At 40.3% G+C, this 20,867-nt stretch overlaps 1 protein-coding gene across 1 annotated transcript; it reads left to right on the top strand.

Moving 5' to 3' along the window:
- The first annotated feature begins 1,351 nt into the window (after positions 1 to 1,351).
- exosc10 (exosome component 10) lies at positions 1,352 to 16,830 on the top strand. Its single transcript, XM_071371923.1, has 25 exons — positions 1,352 to 1,534; positions 2,214 to 2,350; positions 2,869 to 2,992; positions 3,102 to 3,206; positions 4,473 to 4,638; positions 4,934 to 5,042; positions 5,133 to 5,208; positions 11,626 to 11,736; positions 11,867 to 12,010; positions 12,160 to 12,350; positions 12,515 to 12,671; positions 12,770 to 12,918; positions 13,210 to 13,260; positions 13,377 to 13,488; positions 14,331 to 14,375; positions 14,488 to 14,563; positions 14,654 to 14,763; positions 14,915 to 15,004; positions 15,089 to 15,157; positions 15,310 to 15,403; positions 15,493 to 15,566; positions 15,663 to 15,840; positions 15,986 to 16,050; positions 16,229 to 16,305; positions 16,633 to 16,830. Exons 1-25 carry the CDS (start codon positions 1,421 to 1,423, stop codon positions 16,661 to 16,663), a joined length of 2,655 nt encoding a protein of 884 aa, XP_071228024.1. The 5' UTR covers positions 1,352 to 1,420; the 3' UTR covers positions 16,664 to 16,830.
- Positions 16,831 to 20,867: the final 4,037 nt, after the last annotated feature.

Consider the following 20,867-nt stretch of genomic DNA (forward strand, 5'->3'; position numbering starts at 1 on the left):
CGGTCTTTTCAAACAGCTCTTACACTAAAAGGGCATTATCATAATTTTCACAATTTCACAGTACAATCTGAACCTTATAGTGTGGAAATATATATGAAACACAGGAAAAATCTATTTAAGATAATAAGAGAAAAGGACCCTGTACAAAGATCAATATGAAGAGGAATGGAAGAGAAAAGGTTCCTCTCCACACACCACAGATCCAAATAATGACTTGTCTATGCGTCAATGCCCAGAGCGCTGCACTACACATGCTATTGATCAGTGGATCAAAAGGAAACCACTTTAACACCTGAAAGACCATTGCTCCTGTACCCAAGAAAGCGAAGGTAATTGAACTAAATGACTATCGCCCCATAGCACTCACTTCTGTCACAATTAAGTGTTTTGAGAGGCTAGTTAAGGACCATATCTCCTCCACCTTATCCGACATCCTAGACCTACTACAATTCACATACCGCCCCCAACAGATCCAAGGACGATGCAATCGCCATTGCACTGCACACTGCCTTTTAATGTCCCCAGCACAAGGTGCACGTGTGTAATGATCACACTGTTTAATGAGCTTCTTGATATGACACACCTGTCAGGTGGATGTATTGTTTTGTGAAATAAGAAATGCTCACTAACAGGGATGTAAACAAATTTGTGCACAAAATTTGAGAGGAATAAGCTTTTTGTGTGTGTGGAAAATTTCAGAGTCTGTAATATATATACATATACTGTATATTAACGACTGACATTGCTCATTCTGATATTTCCTAATTTCTTATTATTTACTTGATTATGGAATATGTGCGTATTGTTTTGTATTTATAGGTATTACTGGACTGTCGGAGCTAGAAATACAAGCATTTCGCTGCATTGCGATAACAACTGCAAATCTGTGTACATTTTGATATACATGGAGGAAGATGGGGACAATACTCAGATGAACACTGCCATCCGCTGGTACAATCTTCTAATTACAACAGCCTTATGGACTTGTGTGAGGAGAGAAATAGAATGCAGGGGCCGCAAAAACAGGCCTGCCCTTTAATTAACCTATGCCTACACAAAGCTTAATAAAATATTTGTGCATTTCACAGTAGTGCCAACACAGGGTGGGTGCAAGTTGGTAGATCATAGGCTATTGAGCAGTGGGAGATGGGGGACAGAACAAACAATTCTAGGGTTATTTTACTAAGGGCACTCTAGTCATTTAGGGGTTTTAATTGTATGTGAGTGATATATGCTATATATATTTTTCAAAGTTACTCAAACCAACTGAAATATGGTGCGTTCTGTCTCTGCTCTATACTCCAGTCCGGATAGTGGCGCTATTGCTCATCTAATGTTAGTGTTACCCATAAAATCCAATGGTGAAGAAGAAAAACCAAGCGCGGTTGCTTCCTGCCACTCGCATGTACAGAAATTAGAGATGGATTCTTCAAACAGTAACAAACAAAATAATAATCAATCTCTTAACGAAGACCCAGCTGGTGTGGACAACGAGTTTTGTCCCGGTTTCAAGGATGTGGATGCATTTGTGAAGGTAGTGAGCTGGCTAACGAGCTGTACTGTGTCTGCAGCGTGTAAAACGTGGACCAACTAACGTTAGCTAACTAACGTTAGCTATATGTCTCGTAGTAGTAGTAGTAGCAGCAGCTACGTTAGCAAGCCGATCTAATGCTTTAACATGGATTCTAACAAAATAATTTATGCACAACATAAGCAAGAGCTTTGTCTCGGGTGTTCAGGATGGTCACGCCAGGTTCCACTTCTCGCTACCTAGCTAGGGAGAATCCTCACACAGTAATACCAGAGGCCCAACTCAGCGTAAAACCTGTCTCCCTCCAGCCACCAGCAGGTGGAGTTTTTTCGTTGTTTAGACAAAGCAAGGATATTTTGTATGGAGGTCAATGAGAATGTCACATTGGGTCAACAACAAAAAAATTATGACTTCTTTTCTACGAGAGGTTTGTTTATTTGCTCGAATAGAAGTTTCATAATGGTTAAGTTAAGAGTGTACTGCTGTGAGTAGGACACGTGACATCCCGGAAACTTTGAGAAAAAACACTCGGAGTTGTCTGAGATTGCTATTCATGGTATGAGCATAGTAGCATTTAACCATGTATCTTGTCAGTATATCCATTTTTGGTGACGCTAGCAAGATGGATTATGCATAAAGGTAATTTTATCTTTGAGTAAGCCTTACCCTTTCTCTTCTATAGTATGGACTTGGCACTGTCGTAGCAGCTACCAAGGCATCTGCCAGTCTACCACAAGTAGGGGATGAATATGACTTATATCGCAGCTTCCCCGGATTTCAAGAATTCTGTGAAACTCAAGGAGATGGACTGTTGCATTGGTGAGTTATAATTTGTAACCCCATAATGCATTGCTTTATTTCACAGGAGCTTGGTGGTGCCATAATTGGGGAGGATGGGATCATAGTAATGACTTGAATGGAATTCGTGAAATGGTATCGAACTCATGGTTTCCATACATTTGATACCATTCCATTTACTCCAGTCATTATTATGACCCGTCTTCACATCAGCAGCACTGAATGCTGATTGGCTGACAGTCATGATATGTCAGACCATATACCACGGGTGTTCTTTTTACTGCTCCAATTACTTTGGTAACCAGTTTATAATAGCAATAAGGCACCCTGGGTATTTGTGGTATATGGCCAATATAACACGGCTAAGGTCTGTGTCCATAAGAAAACGTCCCTTAGCTGTGGTCGGGCCACATGTACATACTGGTAAAGTAGTACTGGATTGTAAACAGTTTGACATTGCTGCCATGAAAAATGGTTGGCATAAAAGTCACTCATGCACCATCTTCCCAACATGTTTGTCTTTTTCTTCCCATGATCAGTATGAGTCAGATAATGCACCACCATGGCTGCAGAGCTCACATGAGAGACCGCAACAAACTGACGGGGTTGGAGGAAAGATTTGACTTGGTGGTTGACTCCAATGATGTAATTCTTGAGAAAGTGGTATGTATACCAAAGTGGCAGCATATTCTGAACTAATCACTTTTCTAATTCCCCATTATTTTGGGAATTATTCTGAAGTCAACACTTTAAAAAAAAAAATGCTTTTCAGGGTATTCTGCTTGATGATGCTGCCGGAGTCAACAGGAGCCAGCAACCTGTCATGCCCGCAGGTTTTCAGCCCCCTAAGATTGTCGTATCCAGTTGGAATCGTAAGGTGCAGAAACAAAGCTTCTTGGCACAGGGGCCACAAAATTACAAACCTGTCAGAACTATTGTCTAAACATCACGACTGTTATCATGTTACTCCATGGATATCAGTCTGAAAGAAGTCGCTGTAAAAGACACAATAATCTCTACTAGACAGAATGTTGAAAAAAATATTTAACCGTACACTGCTGTTCAAAAGTTTGGGGTCACTTAGAAATGTCCTTGTTTTTGAAAGAAAAGCACATTTTTTGTCCTTTAAAATAACATTGAATTGATCAGAAATACAGTGTATAGACATTCATTTTGTAAATTACTATTGTAGTTGGAAACGGCAGATTTTCTTTTTAATGGAATATCTACATTTATCAGCAACCATCACTCCTGTGTTCCAATGGCACATTGTTAGCTAATCCAAGTTTATCATTTTAAAAGTCTAGTTGATCATTAGAAAATGGCAAAAGGGTTATGTTAGCACAGCTGAAAACTGTTGTATTAATTAAAGAAGCAATAAAACTGGCCTTTTAGACTAGTTGAGTATCTGGAGCATCAGCATTTGTGGGTTCGATTACAGGCTCAAAATGGCCAGAAACAAAGAACTTTCTTCAGAAACTAGTCAGTCTATTCTTGTTCTGAGAAACGAGGGCTGTTCCATACGAGAAATTGCAAAGAAATAGAAGATCTTGTACACCGCTGTGTACTACTCCCTTCATAGAACAGCGCAAACTGGCTCTAACCAGAATAGAAAGGAGTGGGAGGCCCCTGTGCACAACTGAGCAAGAGGACAAGTACATTAGTGTCTAGTTTGAGAAAGACGCCTCAGTTTTCAGCTGTGCTAACATAATTTCAAAGGTGTTTTCTAATGATCAATTAGCCTTTTAAAATGATAAACTTGGATTAGCTAACACAACGTGCCATTGGAACACAGGAATGATGGTTGCTGATAATGGGCATCTGTACGCCTAAGTAGATATTCCATTCAAAATCGGCCGTGTCCAGCTACAATAGTCGTTTACAACATTAACAATGTCTACATTGTATTTCTGATCAATTTGATGTTATTTTAATTGACAAAAAAATTGCTTTTCTTTCAAAAACAAGGACATTTATAAGTGACCCTTAACTTTTGAAAGCTAGTGTACTTTACCGGTTGTCCTTTTGGCGGTAGGAAGTGGAGATAAAATGTCCACATCTAACGAAAAGTTAATGTTTCTAACATTGTTTGGAATGTTCCTCTTCTATGGTAGTATTATTGTTTTTTGTCTTTATTGAACAGGGGGGTGACTCTGGTTCTGGACGTAGTTCAGAGACATTCCGACTCCTCCAAGCCAAAAACGTCACCAGACCTCAGTTGAAATTCCGGGAAAAAGTTGACAATAGCAACACACCGTTTACTCCCAAGATCTTCGTCAAGCCCAATGCAGTAAAACCACTTCCTTCATGTAAGTCGCGTTTGCCATAATTTCAAATAAATTCAGTTGTAACATAATTTTTGTGCCAACACTTTCCTGGTATTTAGAAATGACACATCAGCATTGTATTACCCAATATGATCACCTGATCACAACTCTTTTGGCCTCTTAAGGGTTCATAAGATAACTCAACTATGTATCATTGTGTTCCATGTAGTTGCCAAAAATACAAAATGATTTACTAAAAAGTACCAATTAAATAAATTGTACATGCAATAATGAAGTGCGATGAAGACGTCCATTGATCCCACATTTCCTGTCGTAGATTTTACCAACAAACACATTCGCAAAGAGAGACCAGAGGATTTGGATGTCCCTGCCGCCCTTGCTGATTTCATTCACCAGCAGAGAACTCAGGAGCATGTAGAAGACATGTAAGACATTCTGAGTCAGTGTACTCTCTTGTTCCAAGGTAGAAATGTGATAATATCCCATCTGACATTGCTATAATTTTTCCTCCATAGGTTCGCTCACCCATACCAATACGAACTGGATCACCTTGCGTTACCCGAGAATCTTCTGTCCAAGCCTGAACTCCAGGTAAATTGTTTGGTTAACACTTTATTTGAGGTATAGCGTCATAACTAGGATCCTGCGTTTTGGCCGATAAAATTAGACACTGCTTTTACCGGTATTTCAAGCATTATCTTGCTAGTGTCGCTGCAGGTAAAGAGTTAGAGGAAATGTTATTTACACAAGTTGTCTATAATCAATGTCTGGTTGTGCGTGTGTGTGTTTGGTGGGGGGATTGCCTGAGTCAGGGGAGGCTCTGAATCTTGTTCGCACAAAACCTATTATTTAGCAGGGAATATTATTTGTAGATCAATGATTATACATCTCACTTTGCTCAAGTTGACTCTTTTAACGGACTCAAAATCTAATTGTGTTAGTCTCATACACAGTTCACTGCCGATATAAAAGTACAGTGAAGTGCTTTTGTGCTAGCTCACTCAACATTGCAGTACAATATCAATAATATGCAAAGGTCAAATAAAAAATTACTAGTAATTATAAGGTATGAGCTAAAGTTGACCATTTTCTGTTAATATATGTATTATAGTTCACTGCCGATACACTGCCGATATAGTATTATAACTGATATGTGCACAATAGTATATACAGTACATATTAATGTGCTATGACAAGTATGACTGTATACAAATATAAAATGGATAGTGTTTTGGTCGCACAGTTGAATAAATGTTATAAAATAGAACAGCAGCACTGACTTTGTGGTTGTGTGCTTGTGTGGAGAGTCAGTGCAAATAGTCTCTGAGGTGCAGGTCTGAGCAGGTAGACAGCTAGGGTTATCTGTCTGATGGCCTGGTGGTAGAAGCTGTCTCAGAGCCTGTTGGTCAGATGGTAAGAGTTAACAGTCCATAGCTCGAGTGACTGAAGTCCTTGATCTTCCGGGCCTTCCTCAGACACCGGATGCTATAAATGTCCTGGAGGGCAGGGAGCCCGCCCCCGGTGATGTATTGAGCCATCCTCACCACCCTCTGTAGAGTCTTGCGGTTTTGTGTGGTGCAGTTTCCCTACCAGGCAATGATGTAGTCGGTCAAGATGCTCATTGGTGCAGCTGTAGAACTTCTTGAGGATGTGAGGTCCCATGCCAAGTTTTTTTCAGTTGCCTGAAGTTGAAGAGGCGCTGTTGTGCCTTCACCACTGTCTGTGTGATTGGTCCATGTCAGGTCCTCTGTGATGTGTATGCCATGGAACTTGAATCTTTTGACCCTCTACTGCAACCTGTTGATGGAGATGGGGGGTGTCCCCTCCTGTGTCCGGTAGTCCACGATCACCTTGGTTTTACTGACATTGAGGGAGATGTAATTTTCCACTGCAAGTGCTCTCACCTGCTCCCTGTCTCGTCGGCTATCAGGCCCACCACTGTTGTGTTGGCAAACTTAACGATGGACTCTATTAGTATGGATGCAAACTGGTGAGGGCCCAAAAAGGTTATTTTTCTCTCTCTTTTTTTCACTGAAACATGCAAATAATCCCTTCTAGGGGGAAATGCAGGTTTTAACTAATTAAACAAAGAATATGACCTACATGATCAGTCTGTGTAAAATAAAGTGGTTAATGTGAACCTAACTCACAGCACACAAAAAAATGTAAGGAAAGCATTCCAATTATTTGTTGCCTCGACTTTATTGCAAATGACACTCAAGTTAAGAAAAAACAATACACTGATTTTGCTGTTTGCCATGCCAGCCTTTTATAATAGAATGATTGTGACCACGCACATCTAAATATTGCACTTGGGGAAAAAACATCTTAACTTCTTTCGGCTGAGATCCTGTTAAAACTTCTTATGGCTGCATCCCGCTACCGGGATCGATATGACATCAGCCAGTGAAAGTGCAGGGCGCCAAATTCAAACAACAGAAATCTCATAATTAAAATTCCTCAAACATACATGTGTCTTATATCATTTTAAAGGTAATCTTGTTGTTAATCCAACCAAAGTGTCCGATTTCAAATATGCTTTTCAGGGAAAGCACCACAAACGATTATGTTGGGTCACCACCAAACCTCAATAAGCACAGCCATTTTTCCAGCGAAATATAGCAGTCACAAAAAGCAGAAATAGAGATCAAATTAATCACTAACCTTTGATGATCTTCATCAGATGACACTCATAGGACTTCATGTTACACAATACATGCATGTTTTGTTTGATTAAGTTAATATTTATATTTAAAAAATCTGAGTTTACATTGGCGCGTTACAAACATCAAGTGATTTTGCATAGCCACATCGTTTCAACAGAAATACTCATCATAAATGTAGATGATAATACAAGTTATACACATGGAATTATAGATATACCTCTCCTTAATGCAACCGCTGTGTCAGCAGACCATGCAATAATCTGAGATGGCGCTCAGAACAATAGCCAAATTAGCCGCCATGTTGGAGTGAACAGAAACCAGAAAATACATGATAAATGTTTCCTTACCTTTGGTGAACTTCATCAGAATGCAGTCCTAGGAATCCCAGGTCCACAATAAATGCTTGAATTGTTCGGTAATGTCAGTTATTTATGTCCAATTAGCTACTTTGGTTAGCGCGTTTGGTAAACAATTCCAACGTCACAAAGCACGTCCACTATAACGTGACAAAATGTCCAAAAGTTCCATAACAGTCAGTAGAAACATGCCAAACGATGTACTGAATCAATCTTTAGAATGTTGTTAACATACATCTTGAATAACATTCCAACCGGAGAATTAGATTGACTTAAGTTGAGCGATGGAACGGAGCTGCCTATCACGTGAATGCGCGTGGTCAGCGGTGACTAATTCCTGTCTCCTATGGGCCCCCCTTCACATTAGAGTCATCAGACAAAGTTATATTGACTGTTGACATCTAGTGGAAGCCGCAGGAAGTGAAAACTCATCAATATCTCGCTGTAATTTCAATGAGAGCTTGGTTGAAACTCTGCCACCCTCAGAAAAAATCTAAACAGGAAGTGGAACTTCTCAGGTTTTTGCCTGCCATATGAGTTCTGTTATACTCACAGAGATCATTCAAACAGTTTTAGAAACTTCAGTGTTTTCTATCCAATACTAATAATAATATGCAAATATTAGCCACTATGACTGAGGAGCAGGCCGTTTACTCTGTGCACCTTTCATCCAAGCTACTCATACTGCCCCTGCAGCCATAAGAGGTTAACGGGATTGACTTGACAACAGCCAGTGAAAGTGCAGGGTGCCAAATTCAAACAACAGAAATCTCATAATTAAAATTCCTCAAACATACAAGTATTTTACACCATTTTAAAGATACTCTTCTTGTTAATCCCACCACAGTGTCCGATTTCAAATAGGCTTATTTACAGAAATAGAGAAAATGAATCACTAACCTTTGATCTTCATCAGATGACACTCATAGGACTTCATGTTACACATTACATGTATGTTTTGTTCGATAAAGTTCATATTTATATCCAAAAATCTTAGTTTACATTGGCGCGTTATGTTCAGTAATGTTTTGCCTCAAACATCCGGTGATTTTGCAGAGAGCCACATCAATTTACAGAAATACTCATAATAAACATTGATAAAAGATACAAGTGTTATACATGGGACTTTAGATAAACTTCTCCTTAATGCAACCGCTGTGTCAGATTTCAAAACAACTTTACGGAAAAAGCACACCATGCAATAATCTGAGTACGGCGCTCAGACACAAAAACAAGCCATACAGGTACCCGCCATGTTGTGGAGTCAACAGAAGTCAGAAATGGCATTATAAATATTCACTTACCTTTGATGATCTTCATCAGAATGCACTCCCTGGAATCCCAGTTCCACAAATGTTTGTTTTGTTCGATAAAGTCTATAATTTGTCCAAATACCTTATTTTTGTTCGCTCGTTTAGTTTAAAAATCCAAATTCATGACGCGCAGGCCAGACAAAGTCAAACAATTCCATTACAGTTCGTAGAAACATGTCAATCGATGTATAGAATCAATCTTTAGGATGTTTTTAACATAAATCTTCGATAATGTTTCAACCGGAGAATTCCTTTGTCTTTAGAAACGAAAAGGAACGCAGCTACCTCTCACGGGGGCGCGCCTGAGTGAGCTCATGGCACTCTGCCAGACACCTGGTTGAAACAGCTCTCATTCCCTCATCCTTCACAGTAGAAGCCTGAAACAATGTTCTCAAGACTGTTGACATCTAGTGGAAGCCTTAGGAAGTGCAATATGACCCCATAGACACTGTATATTGGATAGGCAAACCTCAGATTTCCCACTTCCTGGTTGGATTTTTCCTCAGGTTTTTCCCTGCCATATGAGTTCTGTTATACTCACAGACATCATTCAAACAGTTTTAGAAACTTCAGAGTGTTTTCTATCCAAATTTACTATTATGCATATCTTAGCTTCTGGGCCTGAGTAGCAGGCAGTTTACGCTGGGCACCTTATTCATCCAAGCTACTCAATACTGCCCCCAGCCATAAGAAGTTAAGTAGAAATAGAATGAAACAAACAGGCATTCTATTTTTGCTCTATTATAGTGGCCCAATTATTTATTTATTTAACCTTTATTTAACCAGGTAGGCAAGTTGAGAACAAGTTCTCATCTACAATTGCGACCTGACCAAGATAAAGCAAAGCAGTTCGACACATACAACAACACAGTTACACATAGAGTAAAACAAACATACAGTCAATAATACAGTAGAAAAATAAGTATATACAATGTGAGCAAATGAGGTAAGTGAGGTGAAGGCAAAAAAAGGCCATGGTGGCGAAGTAAATACAATATAGCAAGTAAAACACTGGAATGGTAGATTTGCAGTGGAAGAATGTGCACAGTATAAATATAAATAATGGGGTGCAAAGAAGCAAAATAAATACAGTAGGGGAAGAGGTAGTTGTTTGGGCTAAATTATAGATAGGCTATGTGCAGTAATCTGTGAGCTGCTTTGTCAGCTGGTGCTTAAAGCTAGTGAGGGAGATAAGTGTTTCCAGTTTCAGAGATTTTTGTAGTTCGTTCCAGTCATTGGCAACAGAGAACTGGAAGGAGAGGCGGCCAAACGAGGAATTTGTTATATTATAGTGGCCACTATAGTGCACTTGATCAGTCTACAAGGCTACATGTGTGCAAAAATAAAGTTCACTGAGTAAAAAAATGTAATAATCCCCCCCTCACTCACAAGTGTTACTGTCAAATTCAACACAACAAAAGCAGTATCTTTGGGCTACTGCACATTATTACATTGTAGAACAGATGTCCACAGGCAGAAAGTGTACAATGTGCCAGCAGAGCATGATACCCTTTGTTGACATAATTGATCTCTTTCAGGCAGAGAGTACACCTGTCATACCCCTTTTTATCCACTGTATTGAAAAAGTGAGAAAGAGGGAAAGTGTGTGGTGGTCCTTTCACCTCTATAGTGGCATCCAGCTTAAGCCAGCCCCAGCGACACTTAACTGTTTAACAAGCAACACCTCATTTTCACACAATTCTCTCATTCTGAAAATGAATTTACTGTACTGTGGAGGGAAAACATTAGTTCACAGATAGTTCGTTAGCTAGTTAACATTTCAGATTGCCAGGGTCCAGTAAGTAACTAACGCGTTCTAACTTGAGGAACGGCAAGGAGTCGTGTAACGTTATCATACTAGAGCGAATTGTTTAGGTTACTAACGTTGGGTCATCTGATGTTGTAACATTAACTAGCTAACGTTAGCTGTCTGACTTTATTTTCACACCATAAACTAAATTATTTGATCAGTTCAGTTGGCTAATGTTGCTCAACATTTCTCTGGCACGCTATATCGGATAATTCGATCCAGCTAGCAAGATACAAACTATTTTGGTTTCCTAACGGTGAATTTCGACAAAAGGTGTCTAGTTTCATCCCTGTATTAGGGGCAGTTAAAGGGGAGAGTCAATAAAAACAACCATGAAAGTATATAGGAAATAATAAAGTCCAATATTTTCACTTGAAAATGCCCCACATGGGTGCTTGTTGCAGATTACAATAATATATTCAGCAAAACCTGCAACATTGGGCTACTTTACTGCAAACGAAAATGTGCATTATCATGCCTGAGACCTTGTCAAGTCCATCCGGTGTCACTTTTATTTTTGAATAGCTAAATACACGGTCATGAAGCATTTTGACCATGACGCCTGACACTTTGTTGACCTTGACATTGCTGGATATCTTTATTGAAAGCTGTTGGATATCTTTATTGAAAGCTGTTGGATATCTTTATTGAAAGCTGTTGGATATCTTTATTGAAAGCTGTTGGATATCTTTATTGAAAGCTGTTGGATATCTTTATTGAAAGCTGTTGGATATCTTTATTGAAAGCTAATATTAGTCAAGTTCGCCTCTAGCACGATTAAGGAAATGTCTGTTTTTTTATCTTTGTGTGACACATTTTCTCAATTGATGCCAGACTTCATTTTCTGTGTTTTGATTTTTCAGATGTACAAACCACTTGCTGAGACAAAGTGCTCATTCATTGACAATCTGGAGGATCTGGTGGCAGTAAACGAGAAACTGGCCAAGACGTCGGAGTTTGCAGTAGATCTGGAGGTAAATTGTACCTCAAATAACTAAGCTTTAAAGATGGGGAAAATTAACGCTTGCTAGTTTTAGCCTTTTGTGACCTCATCTGTCCTACCCATCCTATTTTCTGTTGAATCATGTGTATCTTCTTTCTTAGCACCACTCCTACAGAAGTTTTTTGGGCATCACCTGCCTGATGCAGATTTCAACACGGGATGAAGACTTCATTATAGACACCTTGGTGCTGCGTAGTGAGCTGTACATACTCAATGAGGCTTTCACAGATCCCGCCATCGTCAAGGTCATTGCCTGGTTGTCTAGGCACATTTTGGATTTCACAGCACAATGCCCAATAATGGCAATGGTAGCAGGCTTAGCATTTCAGTTTACAGAAACTTCAGTATAGCCTAGAATTTGAGTCACTAATGTAGGTTTATATGACTTTTGCAGGTTTTCCATGGTGCCGATTCTGATATTGAGTGGCTGCAAAAGGATTTAGGCCTTTACATTGTCAACATGTTTGACACCCACCAGGCATCACGTACCCTTAACCTGGGCAGGCACTCGCTTGACCACTTGCTTAAGCTGTTCTGCAACGTGGACTCTGACAAACGCTACCAACTGGCAGACTGGAGAATACGGTAATGTCATTTCGCTAACCCTCTATTATGCACTTTGATGTTGTAGATGTTCATGTGTGCTCTGATTGTTCATGAATGTGTACTAAATAGTTTTCACTTAAATCTGTTAATGTTGGCCTGGGTGCAAAATATGATTTGATTGAATTGCTTTTGATTTTCCCTAGGCCTTTGCCAGATGAGATGTTTCAGTATGCCCGGGCAGATACCCACTACCTCCTCTATGTCTACGATCGGCTGAGGGTGGACCTGTGGGAAGTGGGCAACGGGCAGCCTGCCCTGCTGCAGATGGTCTGGCACAAAAGCAAAGACATCTCATTGAAGGTATGCTTCTCAAGCTGAATAGCGCGACAGAACATTACCGCACCACCTAGGCCTAGTTAACTTGTTCAGACACTAACAACGAAAACCCCTCTCTGCAGAAATACATGAAGCCAATCTTCACTGAGAACTCCTACATGGACCTGCTGAGGAAGCAGAAGAAGGCGTTCAACACGCAGCAGCTAACTGCCTTCCGACTGCTGTACGGCTGGAGGGACAAGCTGGCCAGACAGGAGGATGAGAGCACTGGGTAGGGAGGGTCTTGCCTATGGACCCATTTGCCGTTTGCTCGCTTAGGAGCTGATGCTCAAGAGTATTTGGTTAGGATTGTGAAGTTGGTCTATGAAAGCCAGCTTTATACTGTCTGCTACATACAACTGTTTTTATATTTCCTACCCTCTTTCCCCAGTAAGCACCTCTCACACTGCTTGAGATGTAAAATCACCTGATTCATCTCAAACTGAGATAGAAATAATGAAAATGGCAAGGGTTTTTGTTAAGTATATGACTTTTATTTAAACTTGCTTGCCGTGTGTTTCAGATATGTCCTGCCCAATCATATGATGATTAAGATCTCTGACATCCTGCCCAAGTAAGTTGAGAGATGCCTGCCCCCCCCCCCAAAAAAAAACACACACCTGTGCGCATGCACACACAAACATTAATACCATGTTAAACAATCCCCATCTGTTTGTTTTTTTCTACCAGAGAGCCTCAGGGCATCATTGCTTGCTGTAACCCTGTCCCCCCATTGGTGCGGCAGCAGGTCAACGAGCTCCACCTATTGGTGCAGCAGGCCAGGGAGATGCCCCTTCTCAAGGTGAGACATGCCTGGGGGCAGTGTTGATTGTTTACTATATTTAACCCCAATCAACTACCTGAATTTATTGAGTAGTATCTATTTTCAATGATGACAACCTTGCTAACCAGCCTGACACATCTTGGTTTGGGTGACTTGATGCTGTTATAGTGTCAAATAAGTAACTAGTGAATAAAGGTACTCAAATCAAATTTTATTGGTCACATACACATGATGTTAACAAATGTTAATGCCAGTGTAGCGAAATGCTTGTGTTTGTGCTTCTAGTTCCGACAGTGCGGTAATATCTAACAAGTAATTAACAGTTCCCCAACAACTACCTAATACACACATCTAAAAGGGTTAATGAGAATATGTACATATAAATATATGGATGAGTGATGGCCGAGCGGTATAGGCAAGGTGCAATAGATGGTATAAAATACAGTATATACATATGATATGAGGAATGTAAGCTATGTGAACATTATTTAAAGTGGCATTGTATAAAGTGACTAGTGATCCATTTATTAAAGTGGTCAGTGATTGGGTCTCAATGTAGGTAGCAGCCTCTCTGAGTTAGTGATTGCTGTTTTAACAGTCTGATGGCCTTGAAATAGAAGCTGCTTTTCTGTCTCTCGGTCCCAGCTTTGATGCACCTGTACTGACCTCGCCTTCTGGATGGTAGTGGTGTGAACAGGCAGTGGCTCGGGTGGTTGTTGTCCTTGATGATCTTTTTGGCCTTCCTGTGACATCGGGTGCTGTAGGTGTCATGGAGGGCATGTAGTTTGCCCCCTGCGTTTTATACCATGGGTTTCACTTTAATCAATGTTTTCCGTGTGTGTGTGTGTGTGTGTATATAGGCTGAAATTGTGGCTGAGAAGAAGAAAGCACTCACGCCCATAAAGGTTTGTAAAACTAATTAATTGATACCACATCCACTTGGTTATACATTTTCACAGGTCATTTATGAGCAAAACTGCCTGTATCTGAAGTGCCATGGATTGGTTCTTTTTGCAGCCAGAAATTCCTCTTTTTGGTCCTCATGATACATCCAGAGTCTCTGAAAGGGATTTCCCCAGCTTTACCCCAAATGGTAAGATATATCTTAAGTCCATTGTTAACATTGTTGTCCTTGGCTATAGTCAATTAAACAAATGAAAATGTACTTTGCGTCTACTTTCAGAACTCTCAACCAAAAAGGGGGCACTCTTTTCTGACGAGGAGCAGGGAGAGGAGGTTGACATGCATAAAATGATGGGTCTAGTGGTTTCAGCGAAAATCACATTGTTTGAGGTAAGAACTATCTGTCTGTTTGTGTTTTGGCCCATGAATGAATGGTACACTACAGTACACCTCTCAGATTTGTTGTCTGTTATAAAACTGTTTGAAATGTGACTGTAATGATGTCGGTTGGTGACTTGTGTGTTTTGTGCTTCTTTTGAAGGAGGACACAGTCAAATACCCTGGTCACCTCACAGTGGCTCAACAGAAAGCATGCAGGGTTGTCGAGTCGTTTCAGAACCCTTTCCGAATGGTAAGATGCATTGACCTGGTAGTGCTTGGTTAACCAATGATGTGTTTTGTTTTGTGTTGCTATAATGCATCCTCTTATTTTTAGTATCTACCGTCAAACGACATCCATATCTCCAAAAATGCTAAGTTCGACCCCTCTACGAAAATATATGAGGTATTTAATTCATTGATATTTGTTCATAATGATTGTGGCAGAAATGATGCCACTGAAGTCTGAACTCGGAGATGGTCAATATTATCTTGAAGTTCGAACTGTCGAACTTCATTTGTCCTGCTTGTGTTATATTATCCACGATGTTTCAACAGATCAGTAATAGATGGAAGCTGCAGAGTATGGAACAGCAGCAGAAGGAGGTAGAGGCCAGAAAGAAAGCGAAGGAAGAGGCAAAGGCAGCAGCAGGTGTGGTGTACTTGACTTGATTCAAATTAACTTTCTAATATTATTTCCAACCATCCTTTGTGAATATTGTGAGATTTCTTGTCCTACAGAGGAAAGGAAGAAGGCCAAGCAGAGCTACCAGGAATCACTTCAGAATGTTGCGACTGTGCGTCAGCAAGCTTCAGTGGGTAGTTTTCACATTTCTTCAGAGCTATAAGAAAACGTTTTCAATTCTGTGCAGGCAAGTTATCTCATTACATTGTGTTTACATTTCCATCAGGAATCTATAAAACCAGGAGGAAAGAAAAGGGAGAGGGTTGCCAGTGAGACAGGAGAGTCGACCCCAAAACCTAACAAGAAACTAATGAAAGCTGCTGAGAAGAAAAACGAGGACTCTACACCACCTCTGGTTTTCAAACCGTATGACTACAGCCAGTCAGATTTCAAGGTCTTTGCTGGTATGCAACCACATGTATTTGTTTATGTTCTATCTGACTTTGGTCATGATATTTGTAGTTGGCTGATGAGATTATTTTGCATCTCCACACATGACCTTCCTTTCTCATTGTATGTGGTGAAATAAATAATTTTTTGATGTTCTAGGGGCCAAAGGAAATGATGGTAAACAGTTTGATCCAGACAGACAAGGCCATGAACCCAGGAAAAAGGTATTATTAACATCAAGTTATAATTATTACATTTGCCAAATTGACCCACTGTGTGTACATTGTGCATTCAACATCATCTTGCTAAGTCTACCTTTAACGCTGGCAAGATATTTGTGGGAAAGTAACAGTTCTCATGATTATTGTAATATCAAGTGAACATTCCTTTTGGTTTCTGTAGAAAAATGCAAAAGCACAAAAATCGAACGCCTGTGCTGGAAACCGAAGTATGTCCTTTTTTGATGGAAAATCCGAAAGGTAACAAGATTCATGCTTGCTGTTTTGGAGACACCATCGCACTTGCTTGCAAAGATATTTGCTGTATAAAAAATAAAAATAAAATAAAAAGAAGTAAATAAGTTAATTGCTTAGCCACAGTTAGACATGGTGCTTAGCTAGCCACCTAAAATTGTTTACAGTTAATTAACACTTCTACTTTTGCTAGCTAGAAAATGGCGGGTGTCTCCAGTTTACATTTTACCATTGTGACGTGCATCCATGCATATCCATTTTCTATGCCTATCACAATTCCAGTTTTGATTGTTCCACTAATAACACTGTTGGTTTTCTTTATTCATCTTGCAGAGGAGTCCGTCGTAATTGGCCTAAAAGATAGGTCTACCCATCAATGAACTTCTCTTCTCAAAAAGGAAACATGTTTTAAAATTAGATTTTTTTTTGTCTGTGGATCTATTTACCCTATGTTAATACAATGGTGCAGAAAATATTTTTTTCTTTAACAAAGTATTTGCAACCTGCATATTAAAATCGTTTTTAAGGGAATTTGTCTAACTTATTTTCTTTGTTGATGGAATCCTTACAAAATGTGCTTGCAAACATTCCGACTAGACTTTCAGGTACATTTTTAAACGCACTTGGCTGCCGCTCATTAAAAGAGGAACTGGTCAAAACTATGCTGACTTTGGGAATTATCATTTTGAAGACATTTGCAGTAGTCTTCATAAATTGAGTACCTTTCCAAGATTAGTTGTGTAAATGAACAGCAACCAGTGACTGTTGTCTAATGTGCAACAAGTACTTTACCTGACTTGTCTGATGGGCAACAAGTTCTATTATACCTGGCTGAAAGTAATGGTTGAGAGGGGAGAGCCAAAGTACAGGAACATAGGAAATCTCCATTGTTATACTGACTGTTGCTCTGAAAAAGTATGTACTAATGTCTGTTGACTGATACTATCTTGTAAAGTATCTTAGAAAGTCTAGTCGGAATGTTTGCAAGCACATTTTTTGTTCCAGAATTTTTTCACTCAGGCCCCCCCCCTTTTCAGCATAGGGGAAAATCCTGCACCTGCACGCACACCACATCTATTTAAGCACTGTTCATGACGCAAACTGTTTTAAAGCTTATCTTCTGAAATTCTACACTTTGTCATGGGGTACAGAGAAAATGTTGCAGGTTTTAGTCACAGGGATATGGACGATGCTCTCTGCTGGTGCCAATAAGATAGACTACTGTTCGCTCAAATTTAGAATTTTGATAAGTAAAAGACCGTCTCATTGTCTTCTCTTTACACCAATAGCGATTTTCATTCCAAACGATGTTTTCCTGCGATGAAGTTGGGGGTAGAAAATCTATTTTCAATTTTTTTACAATTCTAAACTTGGCGAACGGGGTATGAGAACAATATTAGATTAGGAACATGGCATTTTCTCACCCATGGCTCGCAGGTCTGCTCCTGATAATGGCAAGCATATAGGCTTACTAGCCCACTAAGCAAATCAGTGCTGGGCAAGGCCCTGTGAGTTTTCCACCTGCCAGTGCTGGATACAAGGCAGAGGTTTTCTTCGCAATGGCTCGCATAGCTGTCAATGCTATTGAAACCGTTTCTTTTTGTGCTCAGTTTTATTAGCCACAATCTTGCGTATATTCATTTAGTTACAACGCCCCTCTTATCTCTCTCACTCACACACAAACCCATTGTAATTATGCGGTAATCTATAAAGAAATGTGCGTGCTGTTCACAACAGGCTTTTTTGCAAACAGCCATGAGTTAAATTAATTTAGGCTGCAGTGATACTGTTAGTGAATCTTGTCCTATGCTTAGGCTACTCATCACATTAGGACTTGGATTGTGTTAGTCTGCATAGATGCATGCAATGCCGATTTCTTTTTTGTATTTTGTGTTCAGCACCCGCTACTCAAAACAACTTCCCGTAGCTATGCAGGCTTGTCTGCAACCTATGAAAAGGGGAGACAAATACTGGTTGTGAGGCCGGTTGTATGTACTGCAAAAATTCTCGAAAACAACGGTTGTTTTCCCGCGATTGTATTTTGAAATATTATGATTATATGCTTAGAGATAAAAAGAAAAGAATGGACACTTAAAATTAGTTCAATACAATTAAGCTTGGTAATGAATGTGATATAGTATAGGCAGAGCCGGTCCTGACCTCCCTGGGGCCCTAAGCAAAATTCTGCTAAGGGGCCCTCCTACCTGACCCGTGAGACATGTAAACCGATAGCCATTGCCACACACTCACACCTGACACCCCAGTGCTCCCACTACAATCCTCCCTCCTTTAAAACAGTTTGCTCCATCTGTCGGTCTAAGAATAAGTAGACCTATACAGAACAGAAGGAGGTATAAACAAACAATATTTATTGAATTCCTCCAGGGTTTTTTTTTTGAGAGTTCCTCCAGGTTTTTCTCACAGAGAAAGGAAAGCAGCTCAAATGCAGTCATCTTATCTGATGGCAGATCAGGTCAATTCTGAATGACGTGTGTCAGATCCATTCCACTGATGTCACAGTCATCTCTGAAGGTTAGAGTTTTCAACTTCCATGCAGTGAGCCTTTAAAGATTCACTGGACATCTGAGAGGCAGTGCTGAAGTTCAGCAGCACTCCATATTTGGTTTTCACCTGGTTGAGTGTTTCAAATCTCATCCATGGATGTCACAGCGGAGTCGCTGTGTTGAATGTTGAAGTAGTTGACTTCAAGGTTTTTCAGTGCATCAGTCACTGGTTCATCAGGAGCCTCATAGCTGAAATGCGTTTTGCTGTTTCACAGTCTCTTCTCTTTCAGAACAGCCTCCACATTCATTTCTTCACAAATGCTTTTGGCTGTTGTCTGGACCTCAGACAATCCAGTTTCCTGGTATGTAGTGAGAGAGGTCTTTGCATTTGAGATTAAATTCACTGCGATATCTAACTGCATTGAGGTGGATTGGAGGAGCTTGTTCACCTTGTTTGTCATTGTCAGTATCTCACACATACGACACAGCAAATCAAGAAGCGGTAGGACCCAACTTCCTCTGCAAGTGCTTGTGCCTTCACTTTGGCCACAGGATCGTTGATCGTCTGTCTGGCTTCCAGTAATGCCTCCCGAACCTCAGAAGCCTGATACCTGATTGCATGAACACTTTGGAGCCTACTCTCCCATCTTGCATCACTCCATGACTTCACGGTTATGTTCCCGTGTTTCTTCAAAACACTCAATCTTTGTGTGCCAGCTGAAAAGAAGGTGAAGAGCTTTTGCACATGCCCCAAAAACCCAACTGCATCTTTTGAAGATTTGGCAGCATCTGCAATGACAAGATTTAGAGTATGTGCTCCACATGGGATGAACACGGCTCTGGGATTTTTTTTTTTAGCAGTCTGGATTGTACACCTTGGTGCTTGCCCTTCACGTTGGCCCCATTATTTTAAGCTTGCCCTCTGCAAGCTTCAAATGGAATCTTCAGCTCGTTTAGCTTATCTAAGATGACAGTGGACAGATTCAAGCCTGTTGTAACCTCAACATTCACAAAGCCGAGGATGTGCTCCTTGATCTCTGGCTTTCCCTTTAAAGCCATGCTTCTCAGAATAATGGACATTTGCTCCTGGTGACTAATGTCAGGTGTACAGTCCAAGATAATGGAGAAGTACTTTGAGTCTCTTACTTGAGTCACTATTGCTTCCAGAATCTTGTCACTCACAATCTGTATCAGCTCATTCTGTGTGCGCTTCCCAAGGTAACGAGGATGTGTCTCTCCATCTTTAATTTAGCTGAGATTATTTTCCATAACGGGGTCAAATTCTTGCCATTAATTCAACCTCTTAGGAAGTTTCCATTATCTGGTTGGAAGAGTTTGTCTGATGAACACCTGAATGCTAGGTTTCTTTCCGCCAGAGACTGGGTGATTATTAGTAAACGTGTAAGGACATCTCACCATCTTTCTTTCTGCCAGAGTCTGGGTGATACTTATTAAACGTGTAAGGACATCCCGCCATCTTTCTTTCAGCCCCCAAAATTGTCATTTGTATCTGGTCAAGAGTCTGTCTTAGGCACAGATCAAGTTCTCTCCACTTAATCATATTGTGTGTGTGTTCAGGACTACCCTCATGGTGTTTCAGAATGGCGTAGATATTTGACCAGTCATTCACGCCTTCCTTTATTATTTTGTAGTCTTTTGTAGAAAAGAGCTTACAGCAAAAACAATACACAGCGTTGTTTTTGATTGAGTATGAAAGCCAGCTCCTGGTAATCTTTTCCCCATTTGACAGCTGTCTCTGTAATAAGCCTGAATGGAAACCTCTTCTAGACTTGTCTTTAGGGTAAGAAAAATACAGTCCTGGTTTGAATGAACCTCTGTGCACTAACTCAGTCCTCATAAAGTCTGTTAACACTGGGGGCCAATCTGCTGGGTCATTTGGTGGAGCAGCAACTGCTCTATTAGGGTCTGAGCTTATTGTATCTGATGCTGGCTGAACACCTCTGGGTGTGCTAGTACTGGCTGAGGCTGCCTGTACTTCACCTGGGTCTGTGTTAGTACTTGCTGAAGCCAGCTGTACTGGGTCTGTGTTAGTACTTGCTGAAG

Source organism: Salvelinus alpinus, chromosome 28 (assembly GCF_045679555.1).
Source record: "Salvelinus alpinus chromosome 28, SLU_Salpinus.1, whole genome shotgun sequence".
In the NCBI taxonomy this organism is placed as follows: domain Eukaryota; kingdom Metazoa; phylum Chordata; class Actinopteri; order Salmoniformes; family Salmonidae; genus Salvelinus; species Salvelinus alpinus.